This window comes from Clinocottus analis, unplaced genomic scaffold (genome assembly GCF_023055335.1).
Source record: "Clinocottus analis isolate CAN_PGR_092001 unplaced genomic scaffold, fCliAna1.0.p SCAF_16, whole genome shotgun sequence".
NCBI classification, from domain to species: domain Eukaryota; kingdom Metazoa; phylum Chordata; class Actinopteri; order Perciformes; family Cottidae; genus Clinocottus; species Clinocottus analis.
Window position 1 is genome coordinate 17,140,225 of NW_027175887.1, and position 24,938 is coordinate 17,165,162.

The 24,938-nt window shown below is 42.0% G+C and overlaps 2 protein-coding genes across 2 annotated transcripts; one reads left to right on the forward strand and one right to left on the reverse strand.

The window, feature by feature from the left end:
• Positions 1-1,409: 1,409 nt before the first annotated feature.
• On the reverse strand, positions 1,410-5,801 carry tmem100a (transmembrane protein 100a). Its single transcript, XM_068578875.1, has 2 exons — positions 5,621-5,801; positions 1,410-3,725 (listed from the first exon to the last, which is right to left on the reverse strand). The coding sequence occupies exon 2, from the start codon at positions 3,648-3,650 to the stop codon at positions 3,240-3,242; it is 411 nt and encodes a 136-aa protein (XP_068434976.1). The 5' UTR covers positions 3,651-3,725; positions 5,621-5,801; the 3' UTR covers positions 1,410-3,239.
• Positions 5,802-7,725: 1,924 nt separating this feature from the next.
• Positions 7,726-11,657, forward strand: pctp (phosphatidylcholine transfer protein). The gene is made up of 6 exons (XM_068578956.1): positions 7,726-7,869; positions 8,778-8,895; positions 9,532-9,611; positions 9,705-9,876; positions 10,089-10,156; positions 10,697-11,657. Exons 1-6 carry the CDS (start codon positions 7,741-7,743, stop codon positions 10,769-10,771), a joined length of 642 nt encoding a protein of 213 aa, XP_068435057.1. The 5' UTR covers positions 7,726-7,740; the 3' UTR covers positions 10,772-11,657.
• Positions 11,658-24,938: the final 13,281 nt, after the last annotated feature.

Consider the following 24,938-nt stretch of genomic DNA (forward strand, 5'->3'; position numbering starts at 1 on the left):
TTTCCTTCCTATGTTTCCTAACATCTTTATTTTATCCTGTTTGACTTTCTTGGCTTCCTTCCATTTGGTTACCGTTCATAACTCTTTTCCTTCTTTCCTTCTTCCTTCTCTACTCCTTTCCTTTCTGTCTTCTATTATTTATTTCCTTTTTCTTTCTTTCCCATCTTCCATTCAATAGTTTCCTTCTCTCTTTTCTTCCCTCTCGTCCGCCTGGTTACTTCATTTCCTTTCTGTCTTCCTTGATTTATTTCCTTCCGTCTTTCCTCCCCTAACTCTTTTTCTCCTCCTTGACTTTCTTTCCTTCCTCCCTGGCCCCTCATATATTTTCTTTATCGCCTCCTCCTGTCTCATCTTTCTTCATTTGTCCTTTCAATCTAATCCGTAAACTGAAAGCACGCTTTCCTCAATAAGTTATTTGACTTTGGATCCTGCAACAAGTACTACAAATTCCCATTTTCTTGTCCTCAGGCAGTACCTTCCCCCTGGCGTTACAGTATTTCCCTGTCGCGTTGTAACCGACACTTCGAGGACTTGCGAGTTCTCCGTCGTGTTTATTGATGAACCGACCCGGCGGCGTGCAACAGGGTGGAATGACAACCACGTGAGGCACAAAAAGGTGACGCACACGGTCCGTGCAGGATGCCAGCCGTGTGTAAAGAGGCTGCTGAGAGCAGCTGTCAGAGCTCGTATCCAGTCACCTCGCTTCCTTCCAGCTCCGGCGACACGGCTCGAACCTGGCGAGCGGCGCAGGAGCCGCCTCGCCGGCCGGGTCGTGTGTCCCGTAAATGTGTTTATCCGATCGGATCTCCGTACTGTACCGGGCCCCCGCCGCCCCGGCGGCGTGTCGGAGGCTCTCCTCTGACGCAAGAAAAGCATTTAGTTGTAGTGTCCGGTGTCACGGGGGACGCGTCGCAACGCAAACGCCGGCTATAAATACACTTCCACGTCCAGGTCTATTCTGGACCTCGCGCGGGTCAAACAGGAGAGTTCAACTTCCTCTTTCACCACGGAGGATTTCAAAATGTTTCATCATCTGGAGGGAACCGGCAGAGGAACGAGCGGATGATTATCTAGACGACGTATATAATAAATTATGCATTGTGATGACGTGGAAATAGAGGCTTAAAGGGCCGGTTCACCTTAACTTGGAACGAAATTTACAGTAATCCTTTGATTTAGAGGGTTAAAGTTGACTGTGCTAGCAAATAAATATTGCTATCAATATTTATTTGCTAGCTGAGATGTCAGAACTTTATCGGACCGCCAGCACAAATCCGTTCAGATGGATTTTTACAAAGTTTTGAACACACAAGTTATTTCGGCCAAAACACATTTGGAGGCGACTAAAACGTGATTCCACGCCCGATTTCTGCAGAAGTATCTCGTTATTTAACATAACAGACAAATAGGCTGAAGTTACTTGTTTCTTTTACTAAAACCATCATGTGTGTTTCTCTAAAAGCTGAAGTTGTCCATTAACTCTTAAATATTGTTGCCCCAATAATCAGGTATCCATCCGGTTCAGATGAACATTAAAAACTGGTCGTCCCGGCCGTGAAACATGTTTGTGTATCGATCAGTTTATTAGACCTCATGACGTCCTGGTAACAGCGAGTACATTAATACATGCAAACGGTTACATCGAAACAAAGGATATGCTACATTAAGTATTTCTTTACAGTATGGAGGTACAAAGAAAACAACAAGTGATCATCGGCCAAAACAATATTCATTTTTGATTTTGACAAAAAACAAGCAGATCTGCTTCAATTCAACCCAGTCGGCAGGAAAAACGTTTCTGCAAAACCTCGTCTGCGTTGAACGTCGTCATTTTGGCATTTGGTCAGAGCGAGTACAACGAGTACAACGAGTACTGGTTGTTTCGTGGTATAATAAGTATAATAATGAGCAAAAGAAGCGAGAAAGCCCTCTGAGGACCAAACACAGGACTTTCACCAAGGAGGCCGAAGTTAGTGTCCCGAGTAAAACCGTGACTCCTCGCTTTTTACCCCTCGCCAGCTTCAGTCTCACAGGTTTTACATTACATTGTGTTACATTGTGTTACACCGCTATTTTACATTGTTATATTGCGTTGTCACATTGTGTTACGTTGTCACATTGCGTTACATTGTGACGTTACACTTTTGCATTACGTTCCGTTGGTGTGTTACGTCAGTAAGCGTCTGTGAGGGGCGGTTGTTGAAGCGAGTTACTTCACATTGTCACGTCTTTACATAATCTCACGTTGTTACGTTATTCCGTTGCCTTGTTACATTATTTCGATACATTGTTACATTTTTCCGTCAACTTGTTACATTTTTCCATAACCGTTTTACATTGTTAAAGTTACATTATTCTATAAATTTGTTACATTGTTGCGTTATATTTGTACACCAAGTAGTTTTGTAGCCTAAAGCTAATGAACCACGTTACATCGTGTTAGCAAAGATTGATATTAAACTTACTTTTAGTTGAGAAACGTCAACGTTCAACAGACAACTGCAAATTGTTCTGTGCCGACTGGGTTGCACAATCCTGCATGAATCACTTTGGCTCCTTTAATAGTTCATAGATGTTGTTTAATACTGAATATGATGATTATGACGCTCAAAGTGCTTTCAGAGAATATATATTTAAAAGGTTAAATACTCCCTTGATCGTCACGTGCCATCTAATCTGATATGACAGAATATAACGGGCAGATTTGAAAGAAAACCCTCGTATCGAGTACCATACTTCCAGAACGAGAGCGTTCCTGATCGTCCCCGCGAGACGACCGCCGAGGCGTCGCAAACCCGCTGCGTCCGAGACGAAGAGGTTAAACGAGTCGAGAATCATCCGTCGCCTCCGTGAGCGTTTGCAGCTTCCTTCCCTCCCGTTAGGATCACAGCGCAACACATCCAGCGGCAGATTAATGGGAGGCTTCCTGTCCGCGGCGCGGCGGCGGTGATTCATCTTAATTGTGATACATTCCCGCTGGCGGCGTTCCCGGCTCGCCAGATGCTCAGCGTCTGGTGGACAAAATAAATCCCTCACAATGTGTTCAAAGCATCTGGAGCCCCGAGAGTCCAGCGGTCAAAGCTTCTTTTTTTTCTTGTTTTACAGGTCGGATATCCAACACGTGCCGGTGGAACATCTGTCCGCTGCCGGTTCTCTAACTCTGCCCCCCAAAAAAACTAAATCAGGGCCTCAGAAAAAGAGAAACCGGGACGCTTGTCCGCCGCCACGCCGGCTCGCTTTCAAGTAAAAACACTCCTCTGGTTGGCGACCAGCGCGGTCTGGCTCTCGCGCCGCCGCTCCTTCTTCCTCTCCAGCCTCGCCCTCCAGCAGACGACGCTGGAGGCCAGCAGCACCAGGCCGGCCGACAGCAGCACCAGGCCGAAGTAGGAGATGGTGGAGCCGTGCGAGTTGAAGCTGTACGCCACGGCCGTGACCACCACGCCGGCGATGAGGACCACCACGCCGAAGGGCACGGTGCAGCGGTAGCAGGACAGCTCGGCGCCGCCGGTGGCGGCCGTCAGCTGGACCTCGTTGACCAGGGGGATGTTCACCACGGCGGCGGCGGGGCCGGGGGGGGGGCGCTCGTTGTTGCCGGCCTTCTCCGGAGTCGCTGGCGTTCTCATGGCGTCCTCTTTGGCTTCTTCGGGCATCGCAGGGTGAAAAGAGACGGTTCCCTCGCCGACGCCCCTTTCTCTACCGCCGCTCCTCCGCTACGGCCTGCCAGCCTGCGCGGGGGGCAAAGAAACCACTGAGCTGAAACAAGTTGCTCAACGCTGGACAGGCAGACTTTTACTGCTTTATTGTGGTGTTGTTGTTAGAATTCAACACTACGTTGCACAATTATGACGACACTTTCTTTGACCAACGGATCTCCAGACTTTTCCATGACTTTTAACCCAATTTTCATGACTTTTAACAAGTTTTTTCATGACTTTTTACCAACTTTCTATGACTTTAACCCGGATTTCCATGACTTTAAACCATATTTTCATGACTTTAAATTATATTTCCATGACTTTTAACCAAATTTGTATGATTTTTAACAAGATTTTTTTAGGACTTTTAACCAAATTTTCATGACTTTTATCTAAATGTTCATGATCAAACATTGTGTGAAATGTGTGTGTAAACAGTACAACGTGATAAAATGTAGTATTTAAACTAACAACGAGGATTCAAAGCATACAGTAAAACTTTAATGACTCAATTGAATAAGAGACAATAGTTTGATTAAAAGAATAAACATTTATATAGATGCCTGTATGTATGCTGCTGATATTTTGAGCCTTTTTCTTTTAAAAGCAGATTCATTATTTAAACTAAATGCACGTCATGAACACATGAATATAACACATTTACACAACTTTTACTACATTTTGGGTTTTTTTTTGTTGTTGTTAAAGGACGTTTTCAGGCCTGTAAATAACCATTTTAAACCTTTTCCCAGGTTTTCCATGAGTCCGTAAAAGAACTCTTTGCTGTTTTTCCTGCACGGTGCTTTATTGTGTTGTCGTCAACGCCACATTGCACAACTTGGACGCCGCTTTCCTTTGACCGCGCATCCCCCTGCTTTTAAAGCAACCCTCTTTTGCAACCCGGTGGAGGAGAGGGGGGGGGGGGTGATGTGTGTGTGTGTGTGTGTGTGTGTGTGTGTGTGTGTGTGTGTGTGTGTGTGTGGGGAGGGGGGGGGTCCGAATGACGCAGGACCGCCCGGCCGCGCACGAGCTGAGACATTCCCTGGAGAGCGCAGGATATGACATTACAGACCGCCCCGTGAAAGACGAGCAGCTCCGAAAATTACCAGCAATTTCTCTCTCTCTCACACACACACACACACACACACACACACACACACACACACACACACACACACACACACACACACTCACACACACACACACACTCCTGTCTGACTCTGAGTGACAATAAATGGCCAGCACGGCCCATTAAATGGGCCGTGCTGGCCATTTATTGTCACTCAGAGTCAGTTGTTCTTTTCCATCCTTGTCATGAACGCTGGACATTGCTTGACTGTAAAGTTGCAGTGAATCACCGGCAACCGGTTGCGTTGCTTTCCCTGTAACATTTTCACGGTAAATCTTTGTGAACAGGCTCTCCAGTGCGTTTCGCTGCTGGAGAATAAAGGTAATTACCTGTAACTTCACAGTGAGAGTCACGTGATGAGTTATAAAGTTTAATTAAGCGACCTGGAGAAACACGTGACACACTGCAGGGTTCTAATTGGTCGATTCCAACGAATTTATTTAATTTTTTTAACAAAATGTATTGTTTAGTCACTCTTTAACTTCCAGTTGATGCTTTTTTCTGTTTTATTGACAAATATGATGAATAATTAATGTAAATGAAGCTCTTTGAGCTTCTGGTTCAGACGCTTTTGAAAGATGAAAGGAATATTTAGGCTTTTATTTTTGCTCTAAAAACAATTAAACACTTTCTCAACGTTTACAAGTCACTTATTCCCTCTGCTCTTATGGGATGTGAACCTTCCCAGAGACATTTAAATGTGTGTGAAGTGTGTGTTCAGGAGGAAAACCACGTCATTGGTGCTGTTCTCCGATGTGAACCCACTCGACGCTGCAGAAGGAGGAAGGTTCGTTACCTCGCTGCCGCTCTTCTCCATGTCGCTGGAACTTCTCCTCGGTCTCATGCACTTTGTTGGGGAGGTTGTTGGTTCTCTGCCCGCCTCGTGCAGCTCGTCGTTGAGGTTGCTGGTTCTCTGGTTCTGCAGCCGGCCGTCCCTCCGTGGCTCCGCTGCGGGTCGGACTGCATCCCCATCGGGAGCAACTATCCCAAGTATCGATGACCGCAGCGTGAAGCTCACGGCGACGAGGAGGGGAAGAGGAGCTTCCGGTTGTGCTTTTCAAAACAAGTTACTTTTTAGGAATACACTTAGTTTATTGGCCTCATTTATTCTGAAGTTATGAGATTAATTATACGTAATATATAATATTATATTACAGTATATTATTATATATTATATGATATAACTTTATATTGGTTCAAATGATATTATTATATTATTTTAAAATTATTTTTTATTTATTTTTGATCATATTATATTATTTTAGTTTTTTGTTATACTTGAAGAAAAATATTCTAGATTATATTTTGTCTTTTTTTAAACTGAAATACAATAAAAAAGTGAATAGAATATCATGAATTATTTTTTATTCTATAATATAAATTGACTAAGTTTCTCACGAAAAGCGCTATTTAACAATGTATTATCATTTTATATATATATATATATATATATATATATATACATATATATATATATATATATATATATATATATATATATATATATATATATATGTGTGTGTGTGTGTGTGTGTGTGTGTGTGTGTGTGTGTGTGTGTGTTTGTGTGTGTGTGAAGAAAACATCTTCAACAGTTTTCCAACAATAATAATGAGTTCAATTTTTATCGTGCTTTTGTAGAGACGCAAACAACAAACAAACAACACACAACAAAAGAACAAAAAAAAACCTCAAAAGAATCCCATAAATCTAACAACACAGAACTATATACAACATAATAATCTGATTACAGGGTTAATCCAGCGCGGCCCCTCAATGAGGGTTTGGTGTTTTGAGAAAGACAAAAGAAACTTTATTCTTTAGTGTGAGTGTGTTTGTGTGTGTGTGTGTGTGTGTGTGTGTGTGTTTGTGTGTGTGTGTGTGTGTGTGTGTGTGTGTGTGTGTGTGTGTGTGTGAGTGTGTGAGTGTGTGTGAGGCTCTCTCTGATTTGTGAATCTTCTGCTGAGGGATTAATATTATAATTCTGTGTCTCTGTTGCGTAACACTGATGATCGTATGTGACGCGGCTCTCCTTCCTTAAAGGACCTCTCAGAGTTAATCACCGTGAAACACGTCTTTCCATCAGATTCAGATTAGGAATAAGACGCTCAGCTCACTTTATCTGCGTGTAGCAGTCGGGCGGCGACGGCACGGCGAGCAGTTTGAGTTCACGCGTTGTGTTCCTGCTCTCACACAACTGAGAGGAGATTTACAAGATGGCTTCCAGTTACTGTGAAAGTTGGGTTACAAGCCTTCGGATAGCTCTCATCCATTTTTATTTTATTTATATCATTGTATAGATCTTTCACCCCTGTTTTATATTTTATTTTGTGTCTGTAAACTGTAAGCTGCTACTCCGTCAACACATTTCCCCTCGCGGATTAATAAAGTATAGATTTGTGATGTAATGAAAAGCTAGCTCCCCGCTGTCGCAAGCTAGCGCTGCTGCTGGCTCCCTGCTGTAGCAAGCTAGCGCCGCAGCTAGCAGTGTAATGTAATGTAAAGCTAGCTCTGTGCTGTAGCTAGCTAGCGCTGTTGCTAAATATAAAATTAATATCATCAATTAAATCAGATAATTAATTATAAATAAAAAAAATTAAAATAATTTTAATATATATACATTTTTTCTTTATTTCAAATTAATTATGTGATTTAATTGATAATAATAATTTAGGATCGGAATATAAAAGCATGTTTTGCTTCTACCTATACCTGTCCAGTCTTTCTGTTTTGTATATTATATAGCATAATATTGTACTATAATGACGCACACATAGTGTAAAAGATAAAACAACAAACATAAAACACAATACGTTGTTACAGGACACAAATCCTTTGACCGCGCCCCTCTTTTATTTTGAAAGCCGCCAACGGAAGCGCGGTGGTCTCGTGACGGACAGCGGTGGACAGCAGCCGTCATGTCGCCGCAGTTCTCGGATGAGGAGTTTCAGAGCGCCTGGAGGGAGCTGGACGAGCCGCGGCTGGAGGGAGGATGGGAGCTGTTCGTGGAGACGATGGGAGTGAAGATCTATCGGCTCTACGACAAGGTAGAAAAACACAAGTACACGAGTACATAAATACACAAATACAGGAAGCCGCTCGCGACTGAATGAATGGGTCCGCTGCCGTCCGTTCCTCCGCAGCGTCGGTATCAAACCCCATTTCATGTCTTCATTTACCAAAAACAACAATGCGAGATGTATATCGTTAATGTGGTTAATTAATGGCGACATTAATAAACACACCTGGCGGTCAACATTGGGAAATGACCCGGAAATTGAGAGTGAGAGGGAAAGCTGTCGGACCGGCTTTACCTGTTCCAGCCAAACTCCGTTTGCAAATCTGTCAATTTAACGTCGCCGCTCTTTTTGGGCGCACACACACGTCGTCGAACCGGATTCAATAGATATATGAAATCAGAAAGGTTCATACTTTAACTCGGCACACACCAAGCCTAAAATAAAACAAGTCAAATTTAAATGAAATACTAGTTTTAAAGCTCCATCCACCAATTTTCTCAATTCCCTTACTGCTCTTGAATTATAATGTGATAAAGGAAAAAAAGAAAAGACAAATAGGCGAATTATGTCATATTTATTTATTCATTAAAAAGTTCCATTCATGATAAAAAATATATATTATAAAAAGTTATGGAAGTTTGAGTTTTAATATGTAAAAGAGAAAACAAGACCAGCCTTAAAATTATGTTTTTGTAAATGGAGTTTGGTGTGATGCAAAAAAAAAAAATCAGTGCAGACAAATGTGTCAGGTTTATAAGTGTGAGTGAAGAGAAGCGTCCACACCTGTTTCTGCGGTTTCTCTTGAATGAAATCCAACACACACACAGAGAGGGTGTGACGCAGACTGGCTCTAATCACAGTGTGTGTGTGTTTTACTGTGTGTGTAGCATGTCGTCTGCTTTTGTTATGAAGTGACTTACAAGTGTTTTTTTCAGGAAACTCGTCTTTACGAGTACAAAGTCTTTGGCGTGCTCGCAACCTGCAGCGCAGAGCTGTGTGCGGACGTCTACATGGACCTGGCCTACCGGAAACACTGGGACACGTATGTGAAAGGTATGAAAAAACATAAATTAAAAAAAAAAGGTCCTTTCCATCCCAAGTAACTCTCCCTCCTGGTCCTCAAGTTCACATGCAACTTCTCTTTTGATTCATTGTTTAATCTTCTGTCCTGGTCTCCATGCACCTCTGCAGTAACGCAGGTAACGTTGTTGTTGCTGCCGAGTCTAAAACCAGAAGCACAGTTTGAGTTCACATAGTTATAACAACTAGTGATTGTTTTAAGTAGCTTTCCTTTCCCCCAAAATAGCACTTTCTGTTGTGTATTATTATTTTCATTACCGTAGAAGTCGGGTTACAAGCCGCTCCTACCTTCGGTGGGTGTCCCTGCTGTAGCAAGCTAACGCTGCTGCTAGCTCCCCGCTTTAGCTAGCTAGGGCTGTACCTAGCTCCCAGCTGTAGCAATCTAACGCTACAGTGGGGAGCTAGGTGCTATCTAGCAGCGGCGCTAGTAGGCGACAGCGGGAGCTAGCGGGGAGACACCCACCGACGGTAGTAGCGCCTTGTAACCCGACGTTTACGTTACTTCTTATTGTGTAGTTTGGTCAAGTGTTTTCCTTTAACTTTCCCAACACAAATATTCCTTTTCGCTTCCTGGAGAAGAAAAAACAACTTCTTACTTTCCACACGCAGACCTCTATGAGACGGACTTCAGCGGGCAGACGGCGATCTACTGGCAAGTGAAGTACCCGTTTCCTCTGTCGAACAGAGACGTATCCTTCTGACGCAGCGCGGGCACATTTCAGCGTGCGTTGAGCTCTGTGGGCATCGAGTGTGTGTCTCTCTTAACCCGCTGGACCCCTCAGTACGTGTACGTGAGGGAGCGGCGCGACCTGGAGGTGGACGGCAGGACGCTGCGCGTGGTGCTGGCCAGGAGCGCGCCGGAGCTGCCGTGCGCCGAGAGCAGCGGCGTGCTGCGCGTCAGAGACTACAAGCAGAGCGTCGCCCTGGAGAGCGACGGCGGGGGCGGGACCAAAGGTAGCGGCGGGACGACGGGACGTATTAAGAGTAGTAAAACGCTTTTATTTCAAAGTAAAGTTATCAGAAGAGTATAACAGACACTCTGGACCGACAGCAAGTTAACATATGTACATTTATAGAGGATATACATCTGTTCAGATACCAGAAGAAATATTTGTCTTTTATCAGGGAAAACCCGCCTCACACACAGACCTGTGCTTTTCTTTCAGTGTTCATGAATTACTTCGATAACCCCGGTGGCAACATTCCTACCTGGCTGGTGAACTGGGCCGCGGGGGTGAGTGCTCCATGTTCCTCTGACGTGATGTTTTCAGCTCCAGTAGAAGGAAACGGCGGCTTTGGAGGCGCTATTGTGTTTCTCAACACACAGGGATTTGTGTGATTTTCAGCGGCTGCCGGTGGGATTATGATTATGATTCTTTAGCTGCAGGACACGGGAAAGAAAAGCCAGCAGACGGGTCACATGACACCAGGGTTTGCAAAGAAAAAAACCATTGATATGGATTACAGAGCCTTAAAACAGTTGTTTTAAAACATTTTGACGGTGTAATGGACGAAGATTTAAATGTGTTGACGGCTGGAAAACTTTTCACTTGACGCGTCATGAAGAAACCCGTTCTGCTTCTCGTGCACACGTTGGACCTTTTTGACGAAGCTTTTTAAAGATGGCTTCCCTCCTCGGGCCTCCGCCTGCTTTGCGGTTCTCTGTCCTTATCGTCAGCAGATGTGTGTGTGTGTGTGTGTGTGTGTGTGTGTGTGTGTTGCTCAGGCACACGTGTGCGTGACAGATGCTCCTTTGTGCGTTTGTCTCCGGCAGACCGGGGTTCCAGAGTTCCTCAACAACATGCAGAAGGCCTGCAGCAAATACGGCGACTACTGCCAGAAGAAGTGAAGGCGGCCGGCGGGACGGAGGGACCAGTTGTGACTTCCTCTCGCCGGTGTCCTCGCGCTGGAAGATCAACTCCGACTCCTCTGAACGTGGCATGGTGGCATGGCGGCATGGTTTCATGGTGACATGGTGGCATGATGACATGGTGACATGGTTACATGCCGGTTTCATGGCGGCATGGCGATAGAAACCATGCCGCCATAAAGGCATGACGACATGAAACCATGGTGGCATGGTTTCATGTCGTCATGCCTTCATGGCGGCATGGTGGCATGGTTTCATGTCGTCATGCCTTCATGTCGGCATGGTGGCATGGTTTCATGTCGTCATGCCTTCATGGCGGCATGGTGGCATGGTTTTATGTCGGCATGGTGGCATGGTTTTATGGCGGCACGTCGTCATGCCACCATGGTTTCATGGCAGCATAGTGGCATGGTTTCATGGTTTCATGGCAGCATAGTGGCATGGTTTCATGGTTTCATGGCAGCATAGTGGCATGGTTTCATGGTTTCATGGCGCCATGCCACCATGGTGGCATGGCGTGAGCGCTACTCGTCCTGCAGCATGCGGTCCATCAGGCGTGGCGTGCATGACTCGGCTGGTTTCATAGTACTGTGTTAATCAATACTATATTTTCTCTTTTTGTTGTGTGCAATCACTCTGAGATCACTCTGGGATTTAGGAGCTTTAACTAAACCTTTTATTGTTTTAAATGTTGATATAAAGTACTAATATATGATTTATTACTTTGGGTTCTATGTGTTGGAACAATGATCAGTTCAAATTGCAGCTTCGTGCATAGGAGTTCATCATTTTAAATATTCATTGAAATGTGTTTATTTTGCATGTTTAATGTACAGAAGCCCTGAGAAGAAATGAGAAAAAACAACTGGTGATCTATTAAAAAAGAATATATATATATATACATGTATATATATATATATATATATATATATATATGAAATATTTCATGTAAATTATAAAAAGAGAAAAACGTTTGTTTTACTTAGCAAAAAAGAAACCCATTGTTGAACTTATTTTGGCCACGAGAGATTGAGGTGCACCTTTTTTTTTTAAATAAAATAGTTTCATTTACAAAGCTTGGAAACCCTCAATACATGTACTTTGAGTTTAGAGTTAATGTATTAATCTACTATTCAGATCAAACTTTTAACTTGTGATCCATCACTACATTATATTTTCTTCCCTCAGGGCTTCCATAGGAATGAGAGATGCTCATTTGATTTATTCTACTTTATGTTTTAGACACTGGAATCTTCCCACTGTCCATTTCAATTTCACTAGATTAATTCATTTTAATGAAGTGAATGTGATAAATCTGTATTTGGGGAGAAACGCTAAACAATAAGCTTCTCGTGATTCATTACTTATGCAAAGATCATGTTAATGGACTCTGTGCTGATTTATTATGAGCACAAATGATCAAAGATAAAATATATCTGAGTCAGTAATGTATTGATTCGGGCTGTGCCTCGGTGTTGATTCCAGTGAATGAGGTTTAATCTGGTCACGAAAAGCCTATTACTGTGTAATACTGCTGTTATGGAAATGAATAAAGCTGCATTTTAAATTTAGCAAGAAAAGTAATGTCGTCACTTTTTGCCTAAACTTAATTAAGTCGTGTTTTAGGCTAAAACTAACTAGTTTTTGTTGCCTTAACCTAAATAAATAGTGTTGTTGGCTAAACTTAACTAAATTGTTTTGTTGGCTAAACTTAACTAAATTGTTTTGTTGGTTAAACTTAAAAGTCTGCGTGTTGTTGGCTTTCAAGGAAAACACAAAAAAAGTCAAACTTTTCGACAGATATATGAATCGTTGAGGATAAGTCGGCGAGATTCAAGGTTATAAATTCAGTATAATTATCAGATTAATACAATCGTGCAGGTTTAAAGGTGAACTGCGGATGTTAAATATGAGACAACGTAGAAATTCTGCTGATTTATTCGACGATCATAATGAATGAAACCTTGACCCCGTTCTTTTGGAAATGGCTGGTTCACAGCAGAAGCCGACAGCTCGCCGCCTCAGAGGAGTTCTCAGTGGAAACAATGAATTACGAGGTCACTTCCTGGTTGCCCCGATAATCGCTGCTCTACCACAGAGTTAAAAGTGAAAACCCGACAACGCCCTCCTGCCTCCCCGATTCTTCTGTCTGCCGATCGGTTGTGAAACTGAAGTGTTGGCCCAGATGTTTCCTGAGGGAAGAAAACTCATGTGTTTCCTACATGAGGTCACTTTGATGGTTTTTGGGTGTTTCACTGTCTGTCTCCCACAATGGAGAGATCTTTACGTTGACCTACATATTGTGTTTCAACCCAGTGATGCAAGTAAAGTTGAAGCTGTGGTTGAACATGGACAACGTGTGACCAAGTTGATGGTCTTTTAGTAAAAAGAGGACTTTGTTTCTGCTTTTAAATAACGTAAAAAATTATATGAATCAATTAGAAAGGAAGTTTTTAAGGTCTAACATTCAAGATAAAAACAAAAAATGACTTTATTGATGGAGATGAAGAAACATTTTGCTGGACAAACGCAGCTAGCGTTAGCCACGTTCAACTACCGTTAGCTAAAGCGTAAGCTAGCTTTGTTTTATATTTCATATATATATATATATATATATCGATGTAAAACCATGCATTGTAACACACACATCACATAGCGGTCTTGGAGGACACAACAGACTTAATAAATCACATTAAGCTGATTAATGGAACAACAATGACAACAACAACACACTTTGTGTGTACATATATTAGCTACAATTATATTTAGGCTGTAACTGTAATTTTGACAATTGTAGTCAGTAGTCAAGTTCTCATTTCTCTCCTGAAATAAAACGGGAAACTTTTTTTTTTCGTTGCCTTTTATTTTAAGGCAACAAAAAAAAGGCAACGAAAAAAAAAAAAAGTTGATTTTTAAAAAAAAAAATATTGTCCTAAATTTTTTTTGTTTTTGTTTTTTGGTCCTAATTTTTTTTTTTTTTTTGGGTCCTAATTTTTTAATTTTAATTTTAATTTTTGGTCCTAATTTTTTTTGGTGTGTGGTGAAAATGGGCTTCCATTCATTGTTGGCACAAGATTGGCAAAGAAATTCAAAACAGGGCGCTCTGAATGCATTTGCACCAAACCGGCTCCGACAGATTTGTGGTGTTTTTCCTCCCTCTAGTGGTGGGAGTTGAGCATTGAGTGTTTAAAGTGTTTCCTTTGGTTTACTGAGAGCAGGAATCTTCACTCCATGAAGAAGTCCAAGCATCACCAACAGCGTTTGGAAAAATCTGAGGAAAATGAGCAAAATATGAATCTGGAAAATAAATTGAAAAACATTAACAGTCACACTTCTATCCTCAATGCATTGATTTATTTATAACAGTTTCTAAATACATTTGAAGACTTAACAATATTCTAAATTACACAATAAAACAGCATCATCGGGCAAAGAAACCAGGATCCTACAAAATGTCTAAGAATATACGATCAGAAATAAGTAGAAATGTACATAAGAGGCCAAATAAAACAATAATATTTAACATGATACGGACAATGATCTTATAATAGAACACGCTGTCTTATAATGTAATGTTTAACATATATATATATATATATATATATATATATATATAAATATTGTCAAGAGAAACCTTAAAAATAAAGTGTAAAAAAATAAGATAATCCTTAATTAGTCCTGCAGTGGGGAAATTACAGGATTACAGCAGCGTTGCACACAAGAGACACACAGTAAATAAAAATAAAGTTATATAAATAAACAGTAAAGCTGTAATAAAAAACAGTAAGAAGAAAAAGAATAAGTGTAAAGTGTAGATCCCATGAAATAAATGTGTATTTATCTACATGATTTTGCACATATATATATACACACACGCACAGTGTGAGCTGTCAGTTATTAATGTAACCCCTGTCGGAGCGTTTCACGTGAACCGGCTGAAGCGACGGGTTCGGGTTTCGTTGGGCTCGTGAGCGGCGGCGACGCAAATCAGACGCATGGAATCCGTCTTCAACGCCACGTCGTCGTCTCTGGAAAATACAAGACTAATATGTTCTTTGGCCGGCCGCTCAGAGTTCTTCTGATTGGTAATGTGCAGAGCTAATTAGCTTAAGAAAGTGATATAGTTATTCTGCTGCCTCCTCCCACCCCCCCCTTAGCGTCAGCTCAGATTTCCCAGGAGCCTCTCTGTCTGCAAAGGTAACTCAGTAATGCTGCCTGGAGCCTCTCAACGCTTGTCTTCTTCTTCTTCTTCTCCGTAAAAGTCGGGTTTCAACCCGCTACTACCTTCGGTGGTTGTACCCGTTAGCTCCCAAGCTATAGCCAGCTAGCGCAGCTGCTATCTGGAGCGCTCGCTGGCTAAAGCGGGTAGCTAGCGGGGACAACCACTGAAGGTAGTAGCGGGTTGAAACCCGACTTTTACGGTACAGACAAAATAAAAATATTAATACTACGAAGCTAAAGGTTTAAAAACTACTTATTCTGACTCATCGCCCACATATTCGTCTGTCAGCGTTTTTTTTTTTCTTCAGAAAATGCAGCGAGCGTGGAAACGCGCCGCAATCAACACGAGCGCCTTTTCATTTATTTTACGGTTGCACGTCTCTGGATGTGTAAAACGCTCGGCTGCCTGTCTGTGCCGGCGCGGACTTGATTGCACAACGGCGACGGCAATAACAGCTCGTGGTGCTCGCGTTGCTCAGACTCGGAAGATAATGCCAGCTATTTGTTTTCCACGCTGTTCATTAAATATAATTGTGCTTTCTCTGCCGAGCACGCCACAGACTGGCACCTCCTCTGGAGGCGCTGCTCCTCCATCGTGGGCCAACGTCAGCGCCGCATACCAAGTTTACCGCCTCCCTGCACCGGCACACCGAGGGTCCTCTTCCTTTCCCTTTCCCTTTTTATTGTGTTGCTTCTGTGGTTTTCTGGCAGCCGGCGCCACATTCCTCCAGGTCTATCGCTGCCGTCAGGAGGCCAGACCCGCAGCCGAAGAGTTTCTTTTTGGGGATCCCGAGAGGAAGGATCCTCCTTCCTCCTCCTCACCAGAAGAGAGGAACGCCGCTCTTCCCGCGACGTGTTTTAACGCCTCCGGCGTCTCGTCTTCGGCGTACTTTTTCTCTTCCGCGATCTGTCGGTGCACGAGGGTGATTTAGTGATCGGCTCCTAAACGCACTCAAATTAAGTCTTCATCCCTCCAGCAGATGATTTTTTGTTTTGTTTCGTGCGTGTGCTGATACGCTAAATGTCTTATTTAAACGGCAGAAGGTGTAAAGCATCCAGCAAAATAAGGGTGTGGGTTAAAAATGCATGTAACGCAGAGACATGTTTACCGAGGAATGATAAATAGCACGATTGTGCGCCGGCACCGCAGAAGTGCTTTTCTTGGAGCGCCGCTTTGCCTTCGGTGATTATTTGGATTACACTAAATCACACTAATACCCCTCGAGAGGCAGCACAGACATTCTAGACCGCCAGTAAAACAACCACAGGTTTCTCTCTCTTTGATAAGTGAAACTTTTCTGGCCCTGTGACCGGTGTCGCGTTACCGGAGGAGTCGGGATGACAGTCGGATGCTTTTCAGATCAGCTTTCGGAAGAAGAAAAAAGCGCGAAAACGTTCAAGTAGGCGGGTTTTTATTCATGTTTTTATTGTGCTCGTTGAATCCCCTTTGCAGCACTTCATAACTTCATATTTTAGGGATCATTCTGATGAACGCTGCTTTTAGTTTGTGGACAAATGAAACAATGAAAATTACAAATCAGCTCTTTAATCTGTCTGACAACACAAAAAATGGTTTGTAGACATTTATTTACATGTATCTCCCATTTTATTCCTATATTTATTTACCTTTTATTAGCGGGCGCCAAGCCAATGTTCATGTTCGTCTTATTCCATCCCCGATTCTCCGTTACTGAGAGAAGGATAAAACACAGGGTTTAGACACATTCTGCCCAATGGATTACACCACTTCCATGACTTTTAACCACAATTTCATGACTTTTAACCAAACTTCCATGACTTTTAACCAAACTTCCATGACTTTTAATCAAACTTCCATGACTTTTAACCAAACTTCCATGACTTTTAACTAAACTTCCATGACTTTTAACCACATTTTCATGACTTTTAACCAAACTTCCATGACTTTTAACAATATTTCCATGACTTTAAACCAAACTTCCATGACTTTAAACCAAACTTCCATGACTTTTAACTAAACTTCCATGACTTTAAACCAAATTTCCATGACTTTTAACAGTATTTCCATGACTTTTTACCAAACTTCCTTGACTTTAAACCAAACCTCCTTGACTTTTAACCAAACTTCCTTGACTTTAAACCAAACTTCCTTGACTTTTAACCAAACTTCCTTGACTTTTAACCAAACTTCCATGACTTTTAACCACATTTTCATGACTTTAAATTTTTCTTACCAAATGTTCATGAGCAAACATTGTGTGAAATGTGTGTTTTAACAGCAAAAAGTAATAAAATGTAGTATTTAAACTAACAATGAGGATTCAAAGCATCCAGTAAACCTTAAACATTGTACCTGGAACAAACCATTTTAAAACTCCATGACTTTTTCCAGGTTTTCCATGCGACCGTGAGAACCCTGGAAGAACAGAGCGGCGTCGTTTCAAGCTGCAAACAGCTTCTGAGTGGAGTGTCATCTTTTTATTATATTTTAACAATCTACACATGTATTGACTCCTGCCTGTAATCATGCCGTATCATTTTTGCACCTCATTTTCTCTAAACGCAGGCGAGCACTTAAAGTCCGCGGTTTTGTGTTTTTTTTTTCACGCCGCGATTATCAAATTAGGCAAGAATGTCCTCGTGCCGCCGCTCGTGGACGCGAGCGTTGCACTGCGTGTTGAGCGGTGACATGTTTGTTGTTTCACGCCGAGCGAGCGGAGCCAGCAGTAAACCCGTCTGTGAACTTAAGTGCTCTTCTATAAACCTCTCAACAGTGTATTCCCTAGTTAAAAAAAAGAAAAAGAAGCTGCGTTGGCCCAGAGATGGATAGGGAGCATTTCGGGACCAATAAAAACCTAAAATACACAAACACCTCAAATGAGATGTCTCATCGTGGACTGATTTATGGATTCCCAGAATCAAAGGCCGAGTCGCCCATAGCCGTCGCCTGACTTTGACCACATTTTCAAGACTTTTAACCAAACTTTCATGACTTTGACCACATTTTCAAGACTTTTAACCAAACTTTCATGACTTTTAACCAAATTTTCAAGCCTTTTAACCACATTTTCAAGCCTTTTAACCACATTTTCAAGACTTTTAACCACATTTTCAAGACTTTTAACCACATTTTCAAGACTTTTAACCACATTTTCAAGACTTTTAACCAAACTTTCAAGACTTTAAACCAAACTTTCATGACTTTTAACCAAACTTTCATGACTTTTAACCACATTTTCAAGACTTTTAACCAAACTTTCAAGACTTTTAACCACATTTTCAAGACTTTAAACCAAACTTTCAAGACTTTAAACCAAACTTTCAAGACTTTAAACCAAACTTTCATGACTTTTAACCAAATTTTCAAGACTTTAAACCACATTTTCAAGACTTTTAACCAAACTTTCAAGACTTTAAACCAAACTTTCATGACTTTTAACCACATTTTCATGACTTTTAACCAAATTTTCAAGACTTTAAACCACATTTTCAAGATTTTTCCATGACTTTTAACCAAATGTCCATGAGCAAACATTGTGTGAAATGTGTGTGTAAACAGTAAAAAGTGATAAAATGTAGTATTTAAACTAACAATGAGGATTCAAAGCATACAGTAAACTTTAAATGACTCAAATGAATGAGAGACAATAGTTTGATGAAAAGAATAAACATTTATATAGATGCCTGTATGTACGCTGCTGATATTTTGAGCCTCTTTCTTTTAAAAGCAGATTCATTATTTATAACTAAATGAACGTCATGAACACATGAATATAACACATTTACTACACTTTTACACAACTTTGGGGGATTTTATTTTTTAAAGGACTTTTCCAGGCCTGGAAACAACCATTCTAAACCTCCATGACTATTTCCAGGTTTTCCATGAAACCGTAAAAACCCTGAAAAAAAGCAAATGTGAAACGTCAGCATTTCAACCTGAGGGCTGCATGTTGTCGTGTTGACCTGTTGACTGACGGCTGCACAACCTCCCCCTGCTTTCCCACAATGCACTTTGATATGATTGGATCCACTGCAGTGATCCAGACTATCGCGGAAACATCCACAAATCTGGTTATTTTGTGAGCAAGCCTTTTCTTTTAGGGGGGAAGATTCAGGCGAGGGGCCGACTCTCAAGGGCCCCCCTCCGCCCCCCGAGCCCGGCACGTACAGTATCTGCCGCCGCCGCTGACGTTGTGTTTGTAATTAGTTTAATTCAACGGTTATTAAGCTCTCTCGCAAATACCGAAAGGAATTCAGGCCGCAGACGGGATTCTCACAGAGCTCTCGCCATCCAGGCTTGTCTGGATGAGTCTGGTGCCACGGCTCTTACGGGGGATGATTCCACATGTCGAGGTTTGTTTTAGCTCTCACACACTCACACACACACACACACACGCTTTAGAATGAGGACATGTACACAATATGTAGGAGGCTGAACTGAACAAACATTGTGAAAGAGGTTTGACTCACAGCTACAATAAATACGGGATGAGTCGATCTGAAATCTGAGTTTGTTTAAAACTTAATAGATATTGGATGAAGACTTTGGTCTAATACCAGCTCACTGTATCGCAGATCAAAACCAGCTCCTTCATCTCCGCGTGCACATTTCTTCGCTCTATACTTTTGAGTTCCTGAACCCTCTCTGGCTCTCTCACGAGACGACGCTCATCAAGACGTTCGCCAAGAGGCTGCAGGTCGTTACGGCGCTTTTTTGAAGCTGACGTTCGGTTCGCGTGATGAAGATGAGTCATTTCTCGACCTCACCCTAACCCTTTCATTCCAGAGCCCGATGTTTCTCAAATGTAATAAAACAGAAGGAAAACGTTCGTATTTGCTACATTTTGAAGGTAAATCAATTCTTCTGAACGGAGAACAAAGGAACGCGTTGAATCGCCGCTATCGACGCGTTTTTGGTCGGGACCCAATGAAACCCCATCGAACCCTATTATGTGGAAATGACATTTTACCATACATGATTAAACTTTAAAACACTAGAAGATACATTTTATTTCACAATAATCTATGGAACGAAGCAATTTCTCACATTGAGACCCAGAGAGAAGATGAACACATGATGGATTAACGCAATAAAGACTAATAAAGGACTATTTTATTTGATCTTATCATATTCATTGTCAAACTCAGTAAATAAAAATCACCCTTCAAGAAGTGTGAGTTCATTGAGTGATGTCATGAGTCAGGAAACGACGCCGTTCCAGAGGCCGAAACCGACGAAGAATCCTCGTTATTCTGATTTAACCCTTTTGTTTTTGAGTCAATCGCCTCGATTATTACCTGCAGACGAGATGTTTGACGTCTTTCTGACGCGTCATAATATTTGTCGTCCTCGTGGGAAGGTGCTATCGTACCATCTGAACCTTTGAGTGGTTTACCTGCCGACCGCTCCGGGTGCTGGTTCTGGATTCAGAGTGGATCAAGAGGAGCAGCTTCTGGCCCTTTGTAGTCCCCCAGACGGGGGTCGGGGCTTTGTTTAGTCTGACCCTCGCCGGGCTTCTTCTGGCCTTAAGCCTTTGGAGACGCCGATCTCACATCCTTCACTGTCGGCTCTCCGGAGATCTCCCACTCCGTCCTGTCGTGGTCGTCCCTCGTCGCAGCAGCGCCATCTGGTTCGATTTGTCGCCGGGTAGTTTTCACCCACGAAGACGAAGCGTCGTCAGTATTCGGCTCCGACGAACCGGCCGAATACTGACGACTTCCCACCGCCGTGATGTGGCTGCGATGTGTCGTCACCAAGCAGTTCAGCGCTTTCATGCGTCTAAACTTTAGTGGTAGAAAACGTTTCCTACATGTCGGATCCTCCTCCACAGGAAGTGGGTGTCGCAGGTGACGCCATGTTGCATCTGTATGTTTCATCCTCTAAGTCGTTGCTTCACAATGTGCTGTCTAAATTTAACTTCCGTGTCTGGAGTCGCCGAATCGGAGCGATGGATGTTCGTCGGTGGATTTCTGGCAGCGGAGCGACGCTGAACGTGGGAACAGATGGAGCTGACGGGGCCGCGTCATATCCATCATAAAGACGCATCGTCCGGGTTACGGTCACTTTAAACTCTCCAGTTCCTCCATCAGTTTGTGGCGACTCACAAGAGAACATTAAAGTTACATCAGGAAGGTTTTTACTCCTGTTTGACATCACAGCAGTTCATCTTGTGACACTTTTAATAAATATAGCCCATGAATTACACATTTACTTTACTGAGCCTTCAAGCTCTTATTTCATCCTTAAAAAATAAGGATGAGAGCAAATACTTAGTTTTAACACAGATTATACATTTACTAAAGTTTTAACACAGTAATTTGAATAATACTCCCTTTAATCTTTACCTGAGTTGTTTCCAGATTAAATACCACTTCATAAGGACGATATTATAAGAGAGAGATATGACTTCATTTCTCAGATTTTTGACATACTGTACAACATTATTACATTGTTACATCTTTATATACCTACATAGCTACATTGTTACATAGCAACATTGTTTCATAGTTACATAGATATATAGCTACATATTTACATTGTTTCATAGCTACATAGTTACATAGATACATATTTACATAGTTCCACAATGTAACCCTTTCCAGGACAGAGTTATGAAGTTATTTTTATTGATTCAGAGAGTCCTCAAAACAAAAGTTGCTCATTTGTATCTGAGGTACGAGGCGATATTTTTAGGCAGCGCTGCTGCTCATTTTAATAAAAGCAGCAGCTTCGGGTCACAGAGGATCCACCATTGAGACGAGTTAAAGATCTTAAGCTGGGTGTCTGCTCTGCACCCAGTGGGGCTTAAACATATATCACACTGGCAGCAGGCTGTTTGCTTTCACCCCCCCGCCCCCCCCACACACACACACACACACAGCCTCTCTCTCTCTCTCTCTCTCTCTCTCTCTCTCTCTCTCTCTCTCTCTCTCTCTCTCTCTCGCTCGTCAGCAGCACATTGTTGAGTTTTCACAGTCAAACGGCACAACCGCGCTGGCCGAGAATTTCTTTGATCCTGGAGAGCTCGTACCGGACGGACACACACACACACACACACACACACACACACACACACACACACACACACACACCCCTCTGCCAGGTTAATGCACTTTGCCTTAAAACTAACACAAAAGAAAGAAAACACACAGCAGTTTAAAAAAAAAGGCAAATATCTGTTTTGCTTCTGCATAAATTAACAGTTTTTATTGTTGTGGTAAACACCGGATGTTTGGAAAGTCTTCCTGGGAAAAATACGAGCCACTGCCTACAGAGACTGTTAAATTGACACAAAAGTGCTAAAACACACCATATATTATAATTTAGCACCAGGTTTGAGACATAATTTAACACAACTGCAGCTTCTAAATTAGTAATGGGGATCAGGTCACCTTATAGTTTAGCATTCAGAAGCAGAACACTTTTAAGTAATGCTTCGTAACACAATAATGTGTTTATTAATGTCGACAATCATAACTTCTCCCACGTCATTGGCGCTGTGTTTCATTATGTCCTCACACCTCTGCTCATGGGCGTCCATGTGAGGACTGCTGTGTGCTTGAAGCTACGCTATAATGGGGTTATTAGCCGTTTATTGAACGCCTGTAAACCGGCGCTAACACAAGGCGGCCTCAAAGTGAAGCGGCGTGAAGCCGGTGAACCGTCCCGCTCCACCTCCTTTGATCGCGGCCCTCGCCGGCGGTCGCTCCATTTCACGCCAAATTTTCCGCGCCACAACTCGACAGAAGCCATCAATCAATCTCACGTTTTACCCCCAAAAGAAACGACACGTTTGAGAATGACACGCTCACGAGGCGATTAGACCTTCAATTGATTAGTTTGATTTGACTGTTTTTAACGGCAAATTTATTATTAAGGCGCTTCATGAAAAATCACACCGTCAATGTGTTCTCAAATATGAAGATTTGCTTCCATCTTTTTTTTATATGATTGTAAATTAAGTATACTCCCTATGATTGGAATAATCTTATCTATAAATATTTGATCTATCCATTCTTTCTACTTCTTATACCTATTATTATAGGATCAGTTGTACATGTCCAGAATAACAGCTCGATTCAATATCAGACATTAATGCTTTTAAATAATATTCCATTTTCATTATTTGCTTCAAATATAATCGAAAATGTTTCATCTATTATTTGGAAAAATTTTGAAGGGCATATATATATATATATATATATATATATATATATATATATATATATATATATATATGGAGCTACAAGGAAACCTCAATGTTAAAAAGTTGCAGATTGATTGACGGATGCTTTGATATTCCTGGTTGACGTTGTTTGGCACTAGCTAACGTGAGCACTTGTCAAATAGTATAAAATTAAACAGACTTTATTTTTTTACGTATATTTCTTCGCATATAGTGTTGCACAATCTGACCGTGGACCTTTTGAACTTTAATACAATTCAATTATTAGTTTCTGCACTAATATAAACCCTAGTCGTGGAGTTCAACGATGAATTACCGGCAACAGAAGACGACAAACCGATCAGACTGCAGATCGTATCGGCGGTGAGACGATCGTCTATTCTGAGCTCCGTGAACTTAAAACGTTGGAAAGTAAACTGTGAAAATTCTGTGAAATTAAATATATTTATCTATTCTCATATTTCACGTCTTCGCGCTTCAGGTGTTCCCGGCTAACGGTAACTCGTGAGGACCGGTCGGGTCGCGGTGTCTCCAACGAAATGCACTGCGTGACTCCCCGTGACACGGAACAGCGTCTGCGGGAGGAAGCCTTCACATTTACGTTCTGCGTGAGAAAAACGCTCCAGAAAACAAACACACAGCCGGCGGCAGCGGAAAATGTCTTCTTTTTTTCCTCTTCTGTGTTTATTTGACGGTGTAATTTAAATCAAAACAGATCTCATTGCTACAAATTGACGGTTTATTTGCTTGTGTGCGGCGCAGATGTTCGATTTCATTGTCCAATAAATTTGCCCACAAGAATCTCTAAAAAGAAATCCGGGTAACGTGCTGTTTAGCCTTTTTTTTAAGTAGTATATACACAGTTTTAAATGCCTATTAATGTACATATTTAATGCTATTACAACCAGGCCCTCATTCCTTATCTGTTCATACAACAACTCATACATTAAATCACATTTTTATCTTCTCATTCCGACATTATAAAGGATTATAAGCCATTTATTAAATGTTTAAACACATTGCAAGTGGTAAAATTTTCCCAAAATTGGATAAAATTCCCCTTTTAGAGTCGTTTTGATAGTTTTTTTGCCGCTTCGCACGCAGCATCGTGCAACTAAGAGACTTCTCGGCGATCCAGGAATTCTGGGAATCTGCCGCGCCGCGAGCAATAAATCAAACTTAATCAGCCACCTTCGCAGGTACGGCTTTCTCGCCAGTATTTTAACAGCGAAAGCTCGCACAAGCGTCACATTTTTTACATTTTGAGCGTCTGACTGCCGGGGCCCTCGGGGAGAATGTGTCTCCCGCTGGAGCGTCACCTCTTAAAGAAAGCAGATTGCGTTACATGCAAACATGTCATTTGTGGGACACTGGGGTGGGAATGTCTCCCTTGGGAGCAATCAGACCGACTCCAGCCTTTAAAAAAAAAAAAATGTTTTTAAAGTCTCCTCTCTCTGCCGCTCCTCATTTTTCAGACTCCTGGAATTAGAGGAAATCTAAGCTTCGCAGCGTTTGCAGCGTCTCCACCACACGGCTCAGTTACATTGATTAGGAATCAATTCACTTTTCTGTTCTTTTTTTTTCGACTCGTTTTGAGAGTCGCTTTGTAACTCGACTCCGGACGGAGATAAAATCAAGAGAGGAACGTTTTCTGTGCGGCAAATTAAAAAACTCTGCAACACGTTTTCTGTTTCCAAGTTTAAAGAGCAAGAAAATGTAGAAAAACAACTAAAAACAAAGTTCTGTTCATCAGAGTG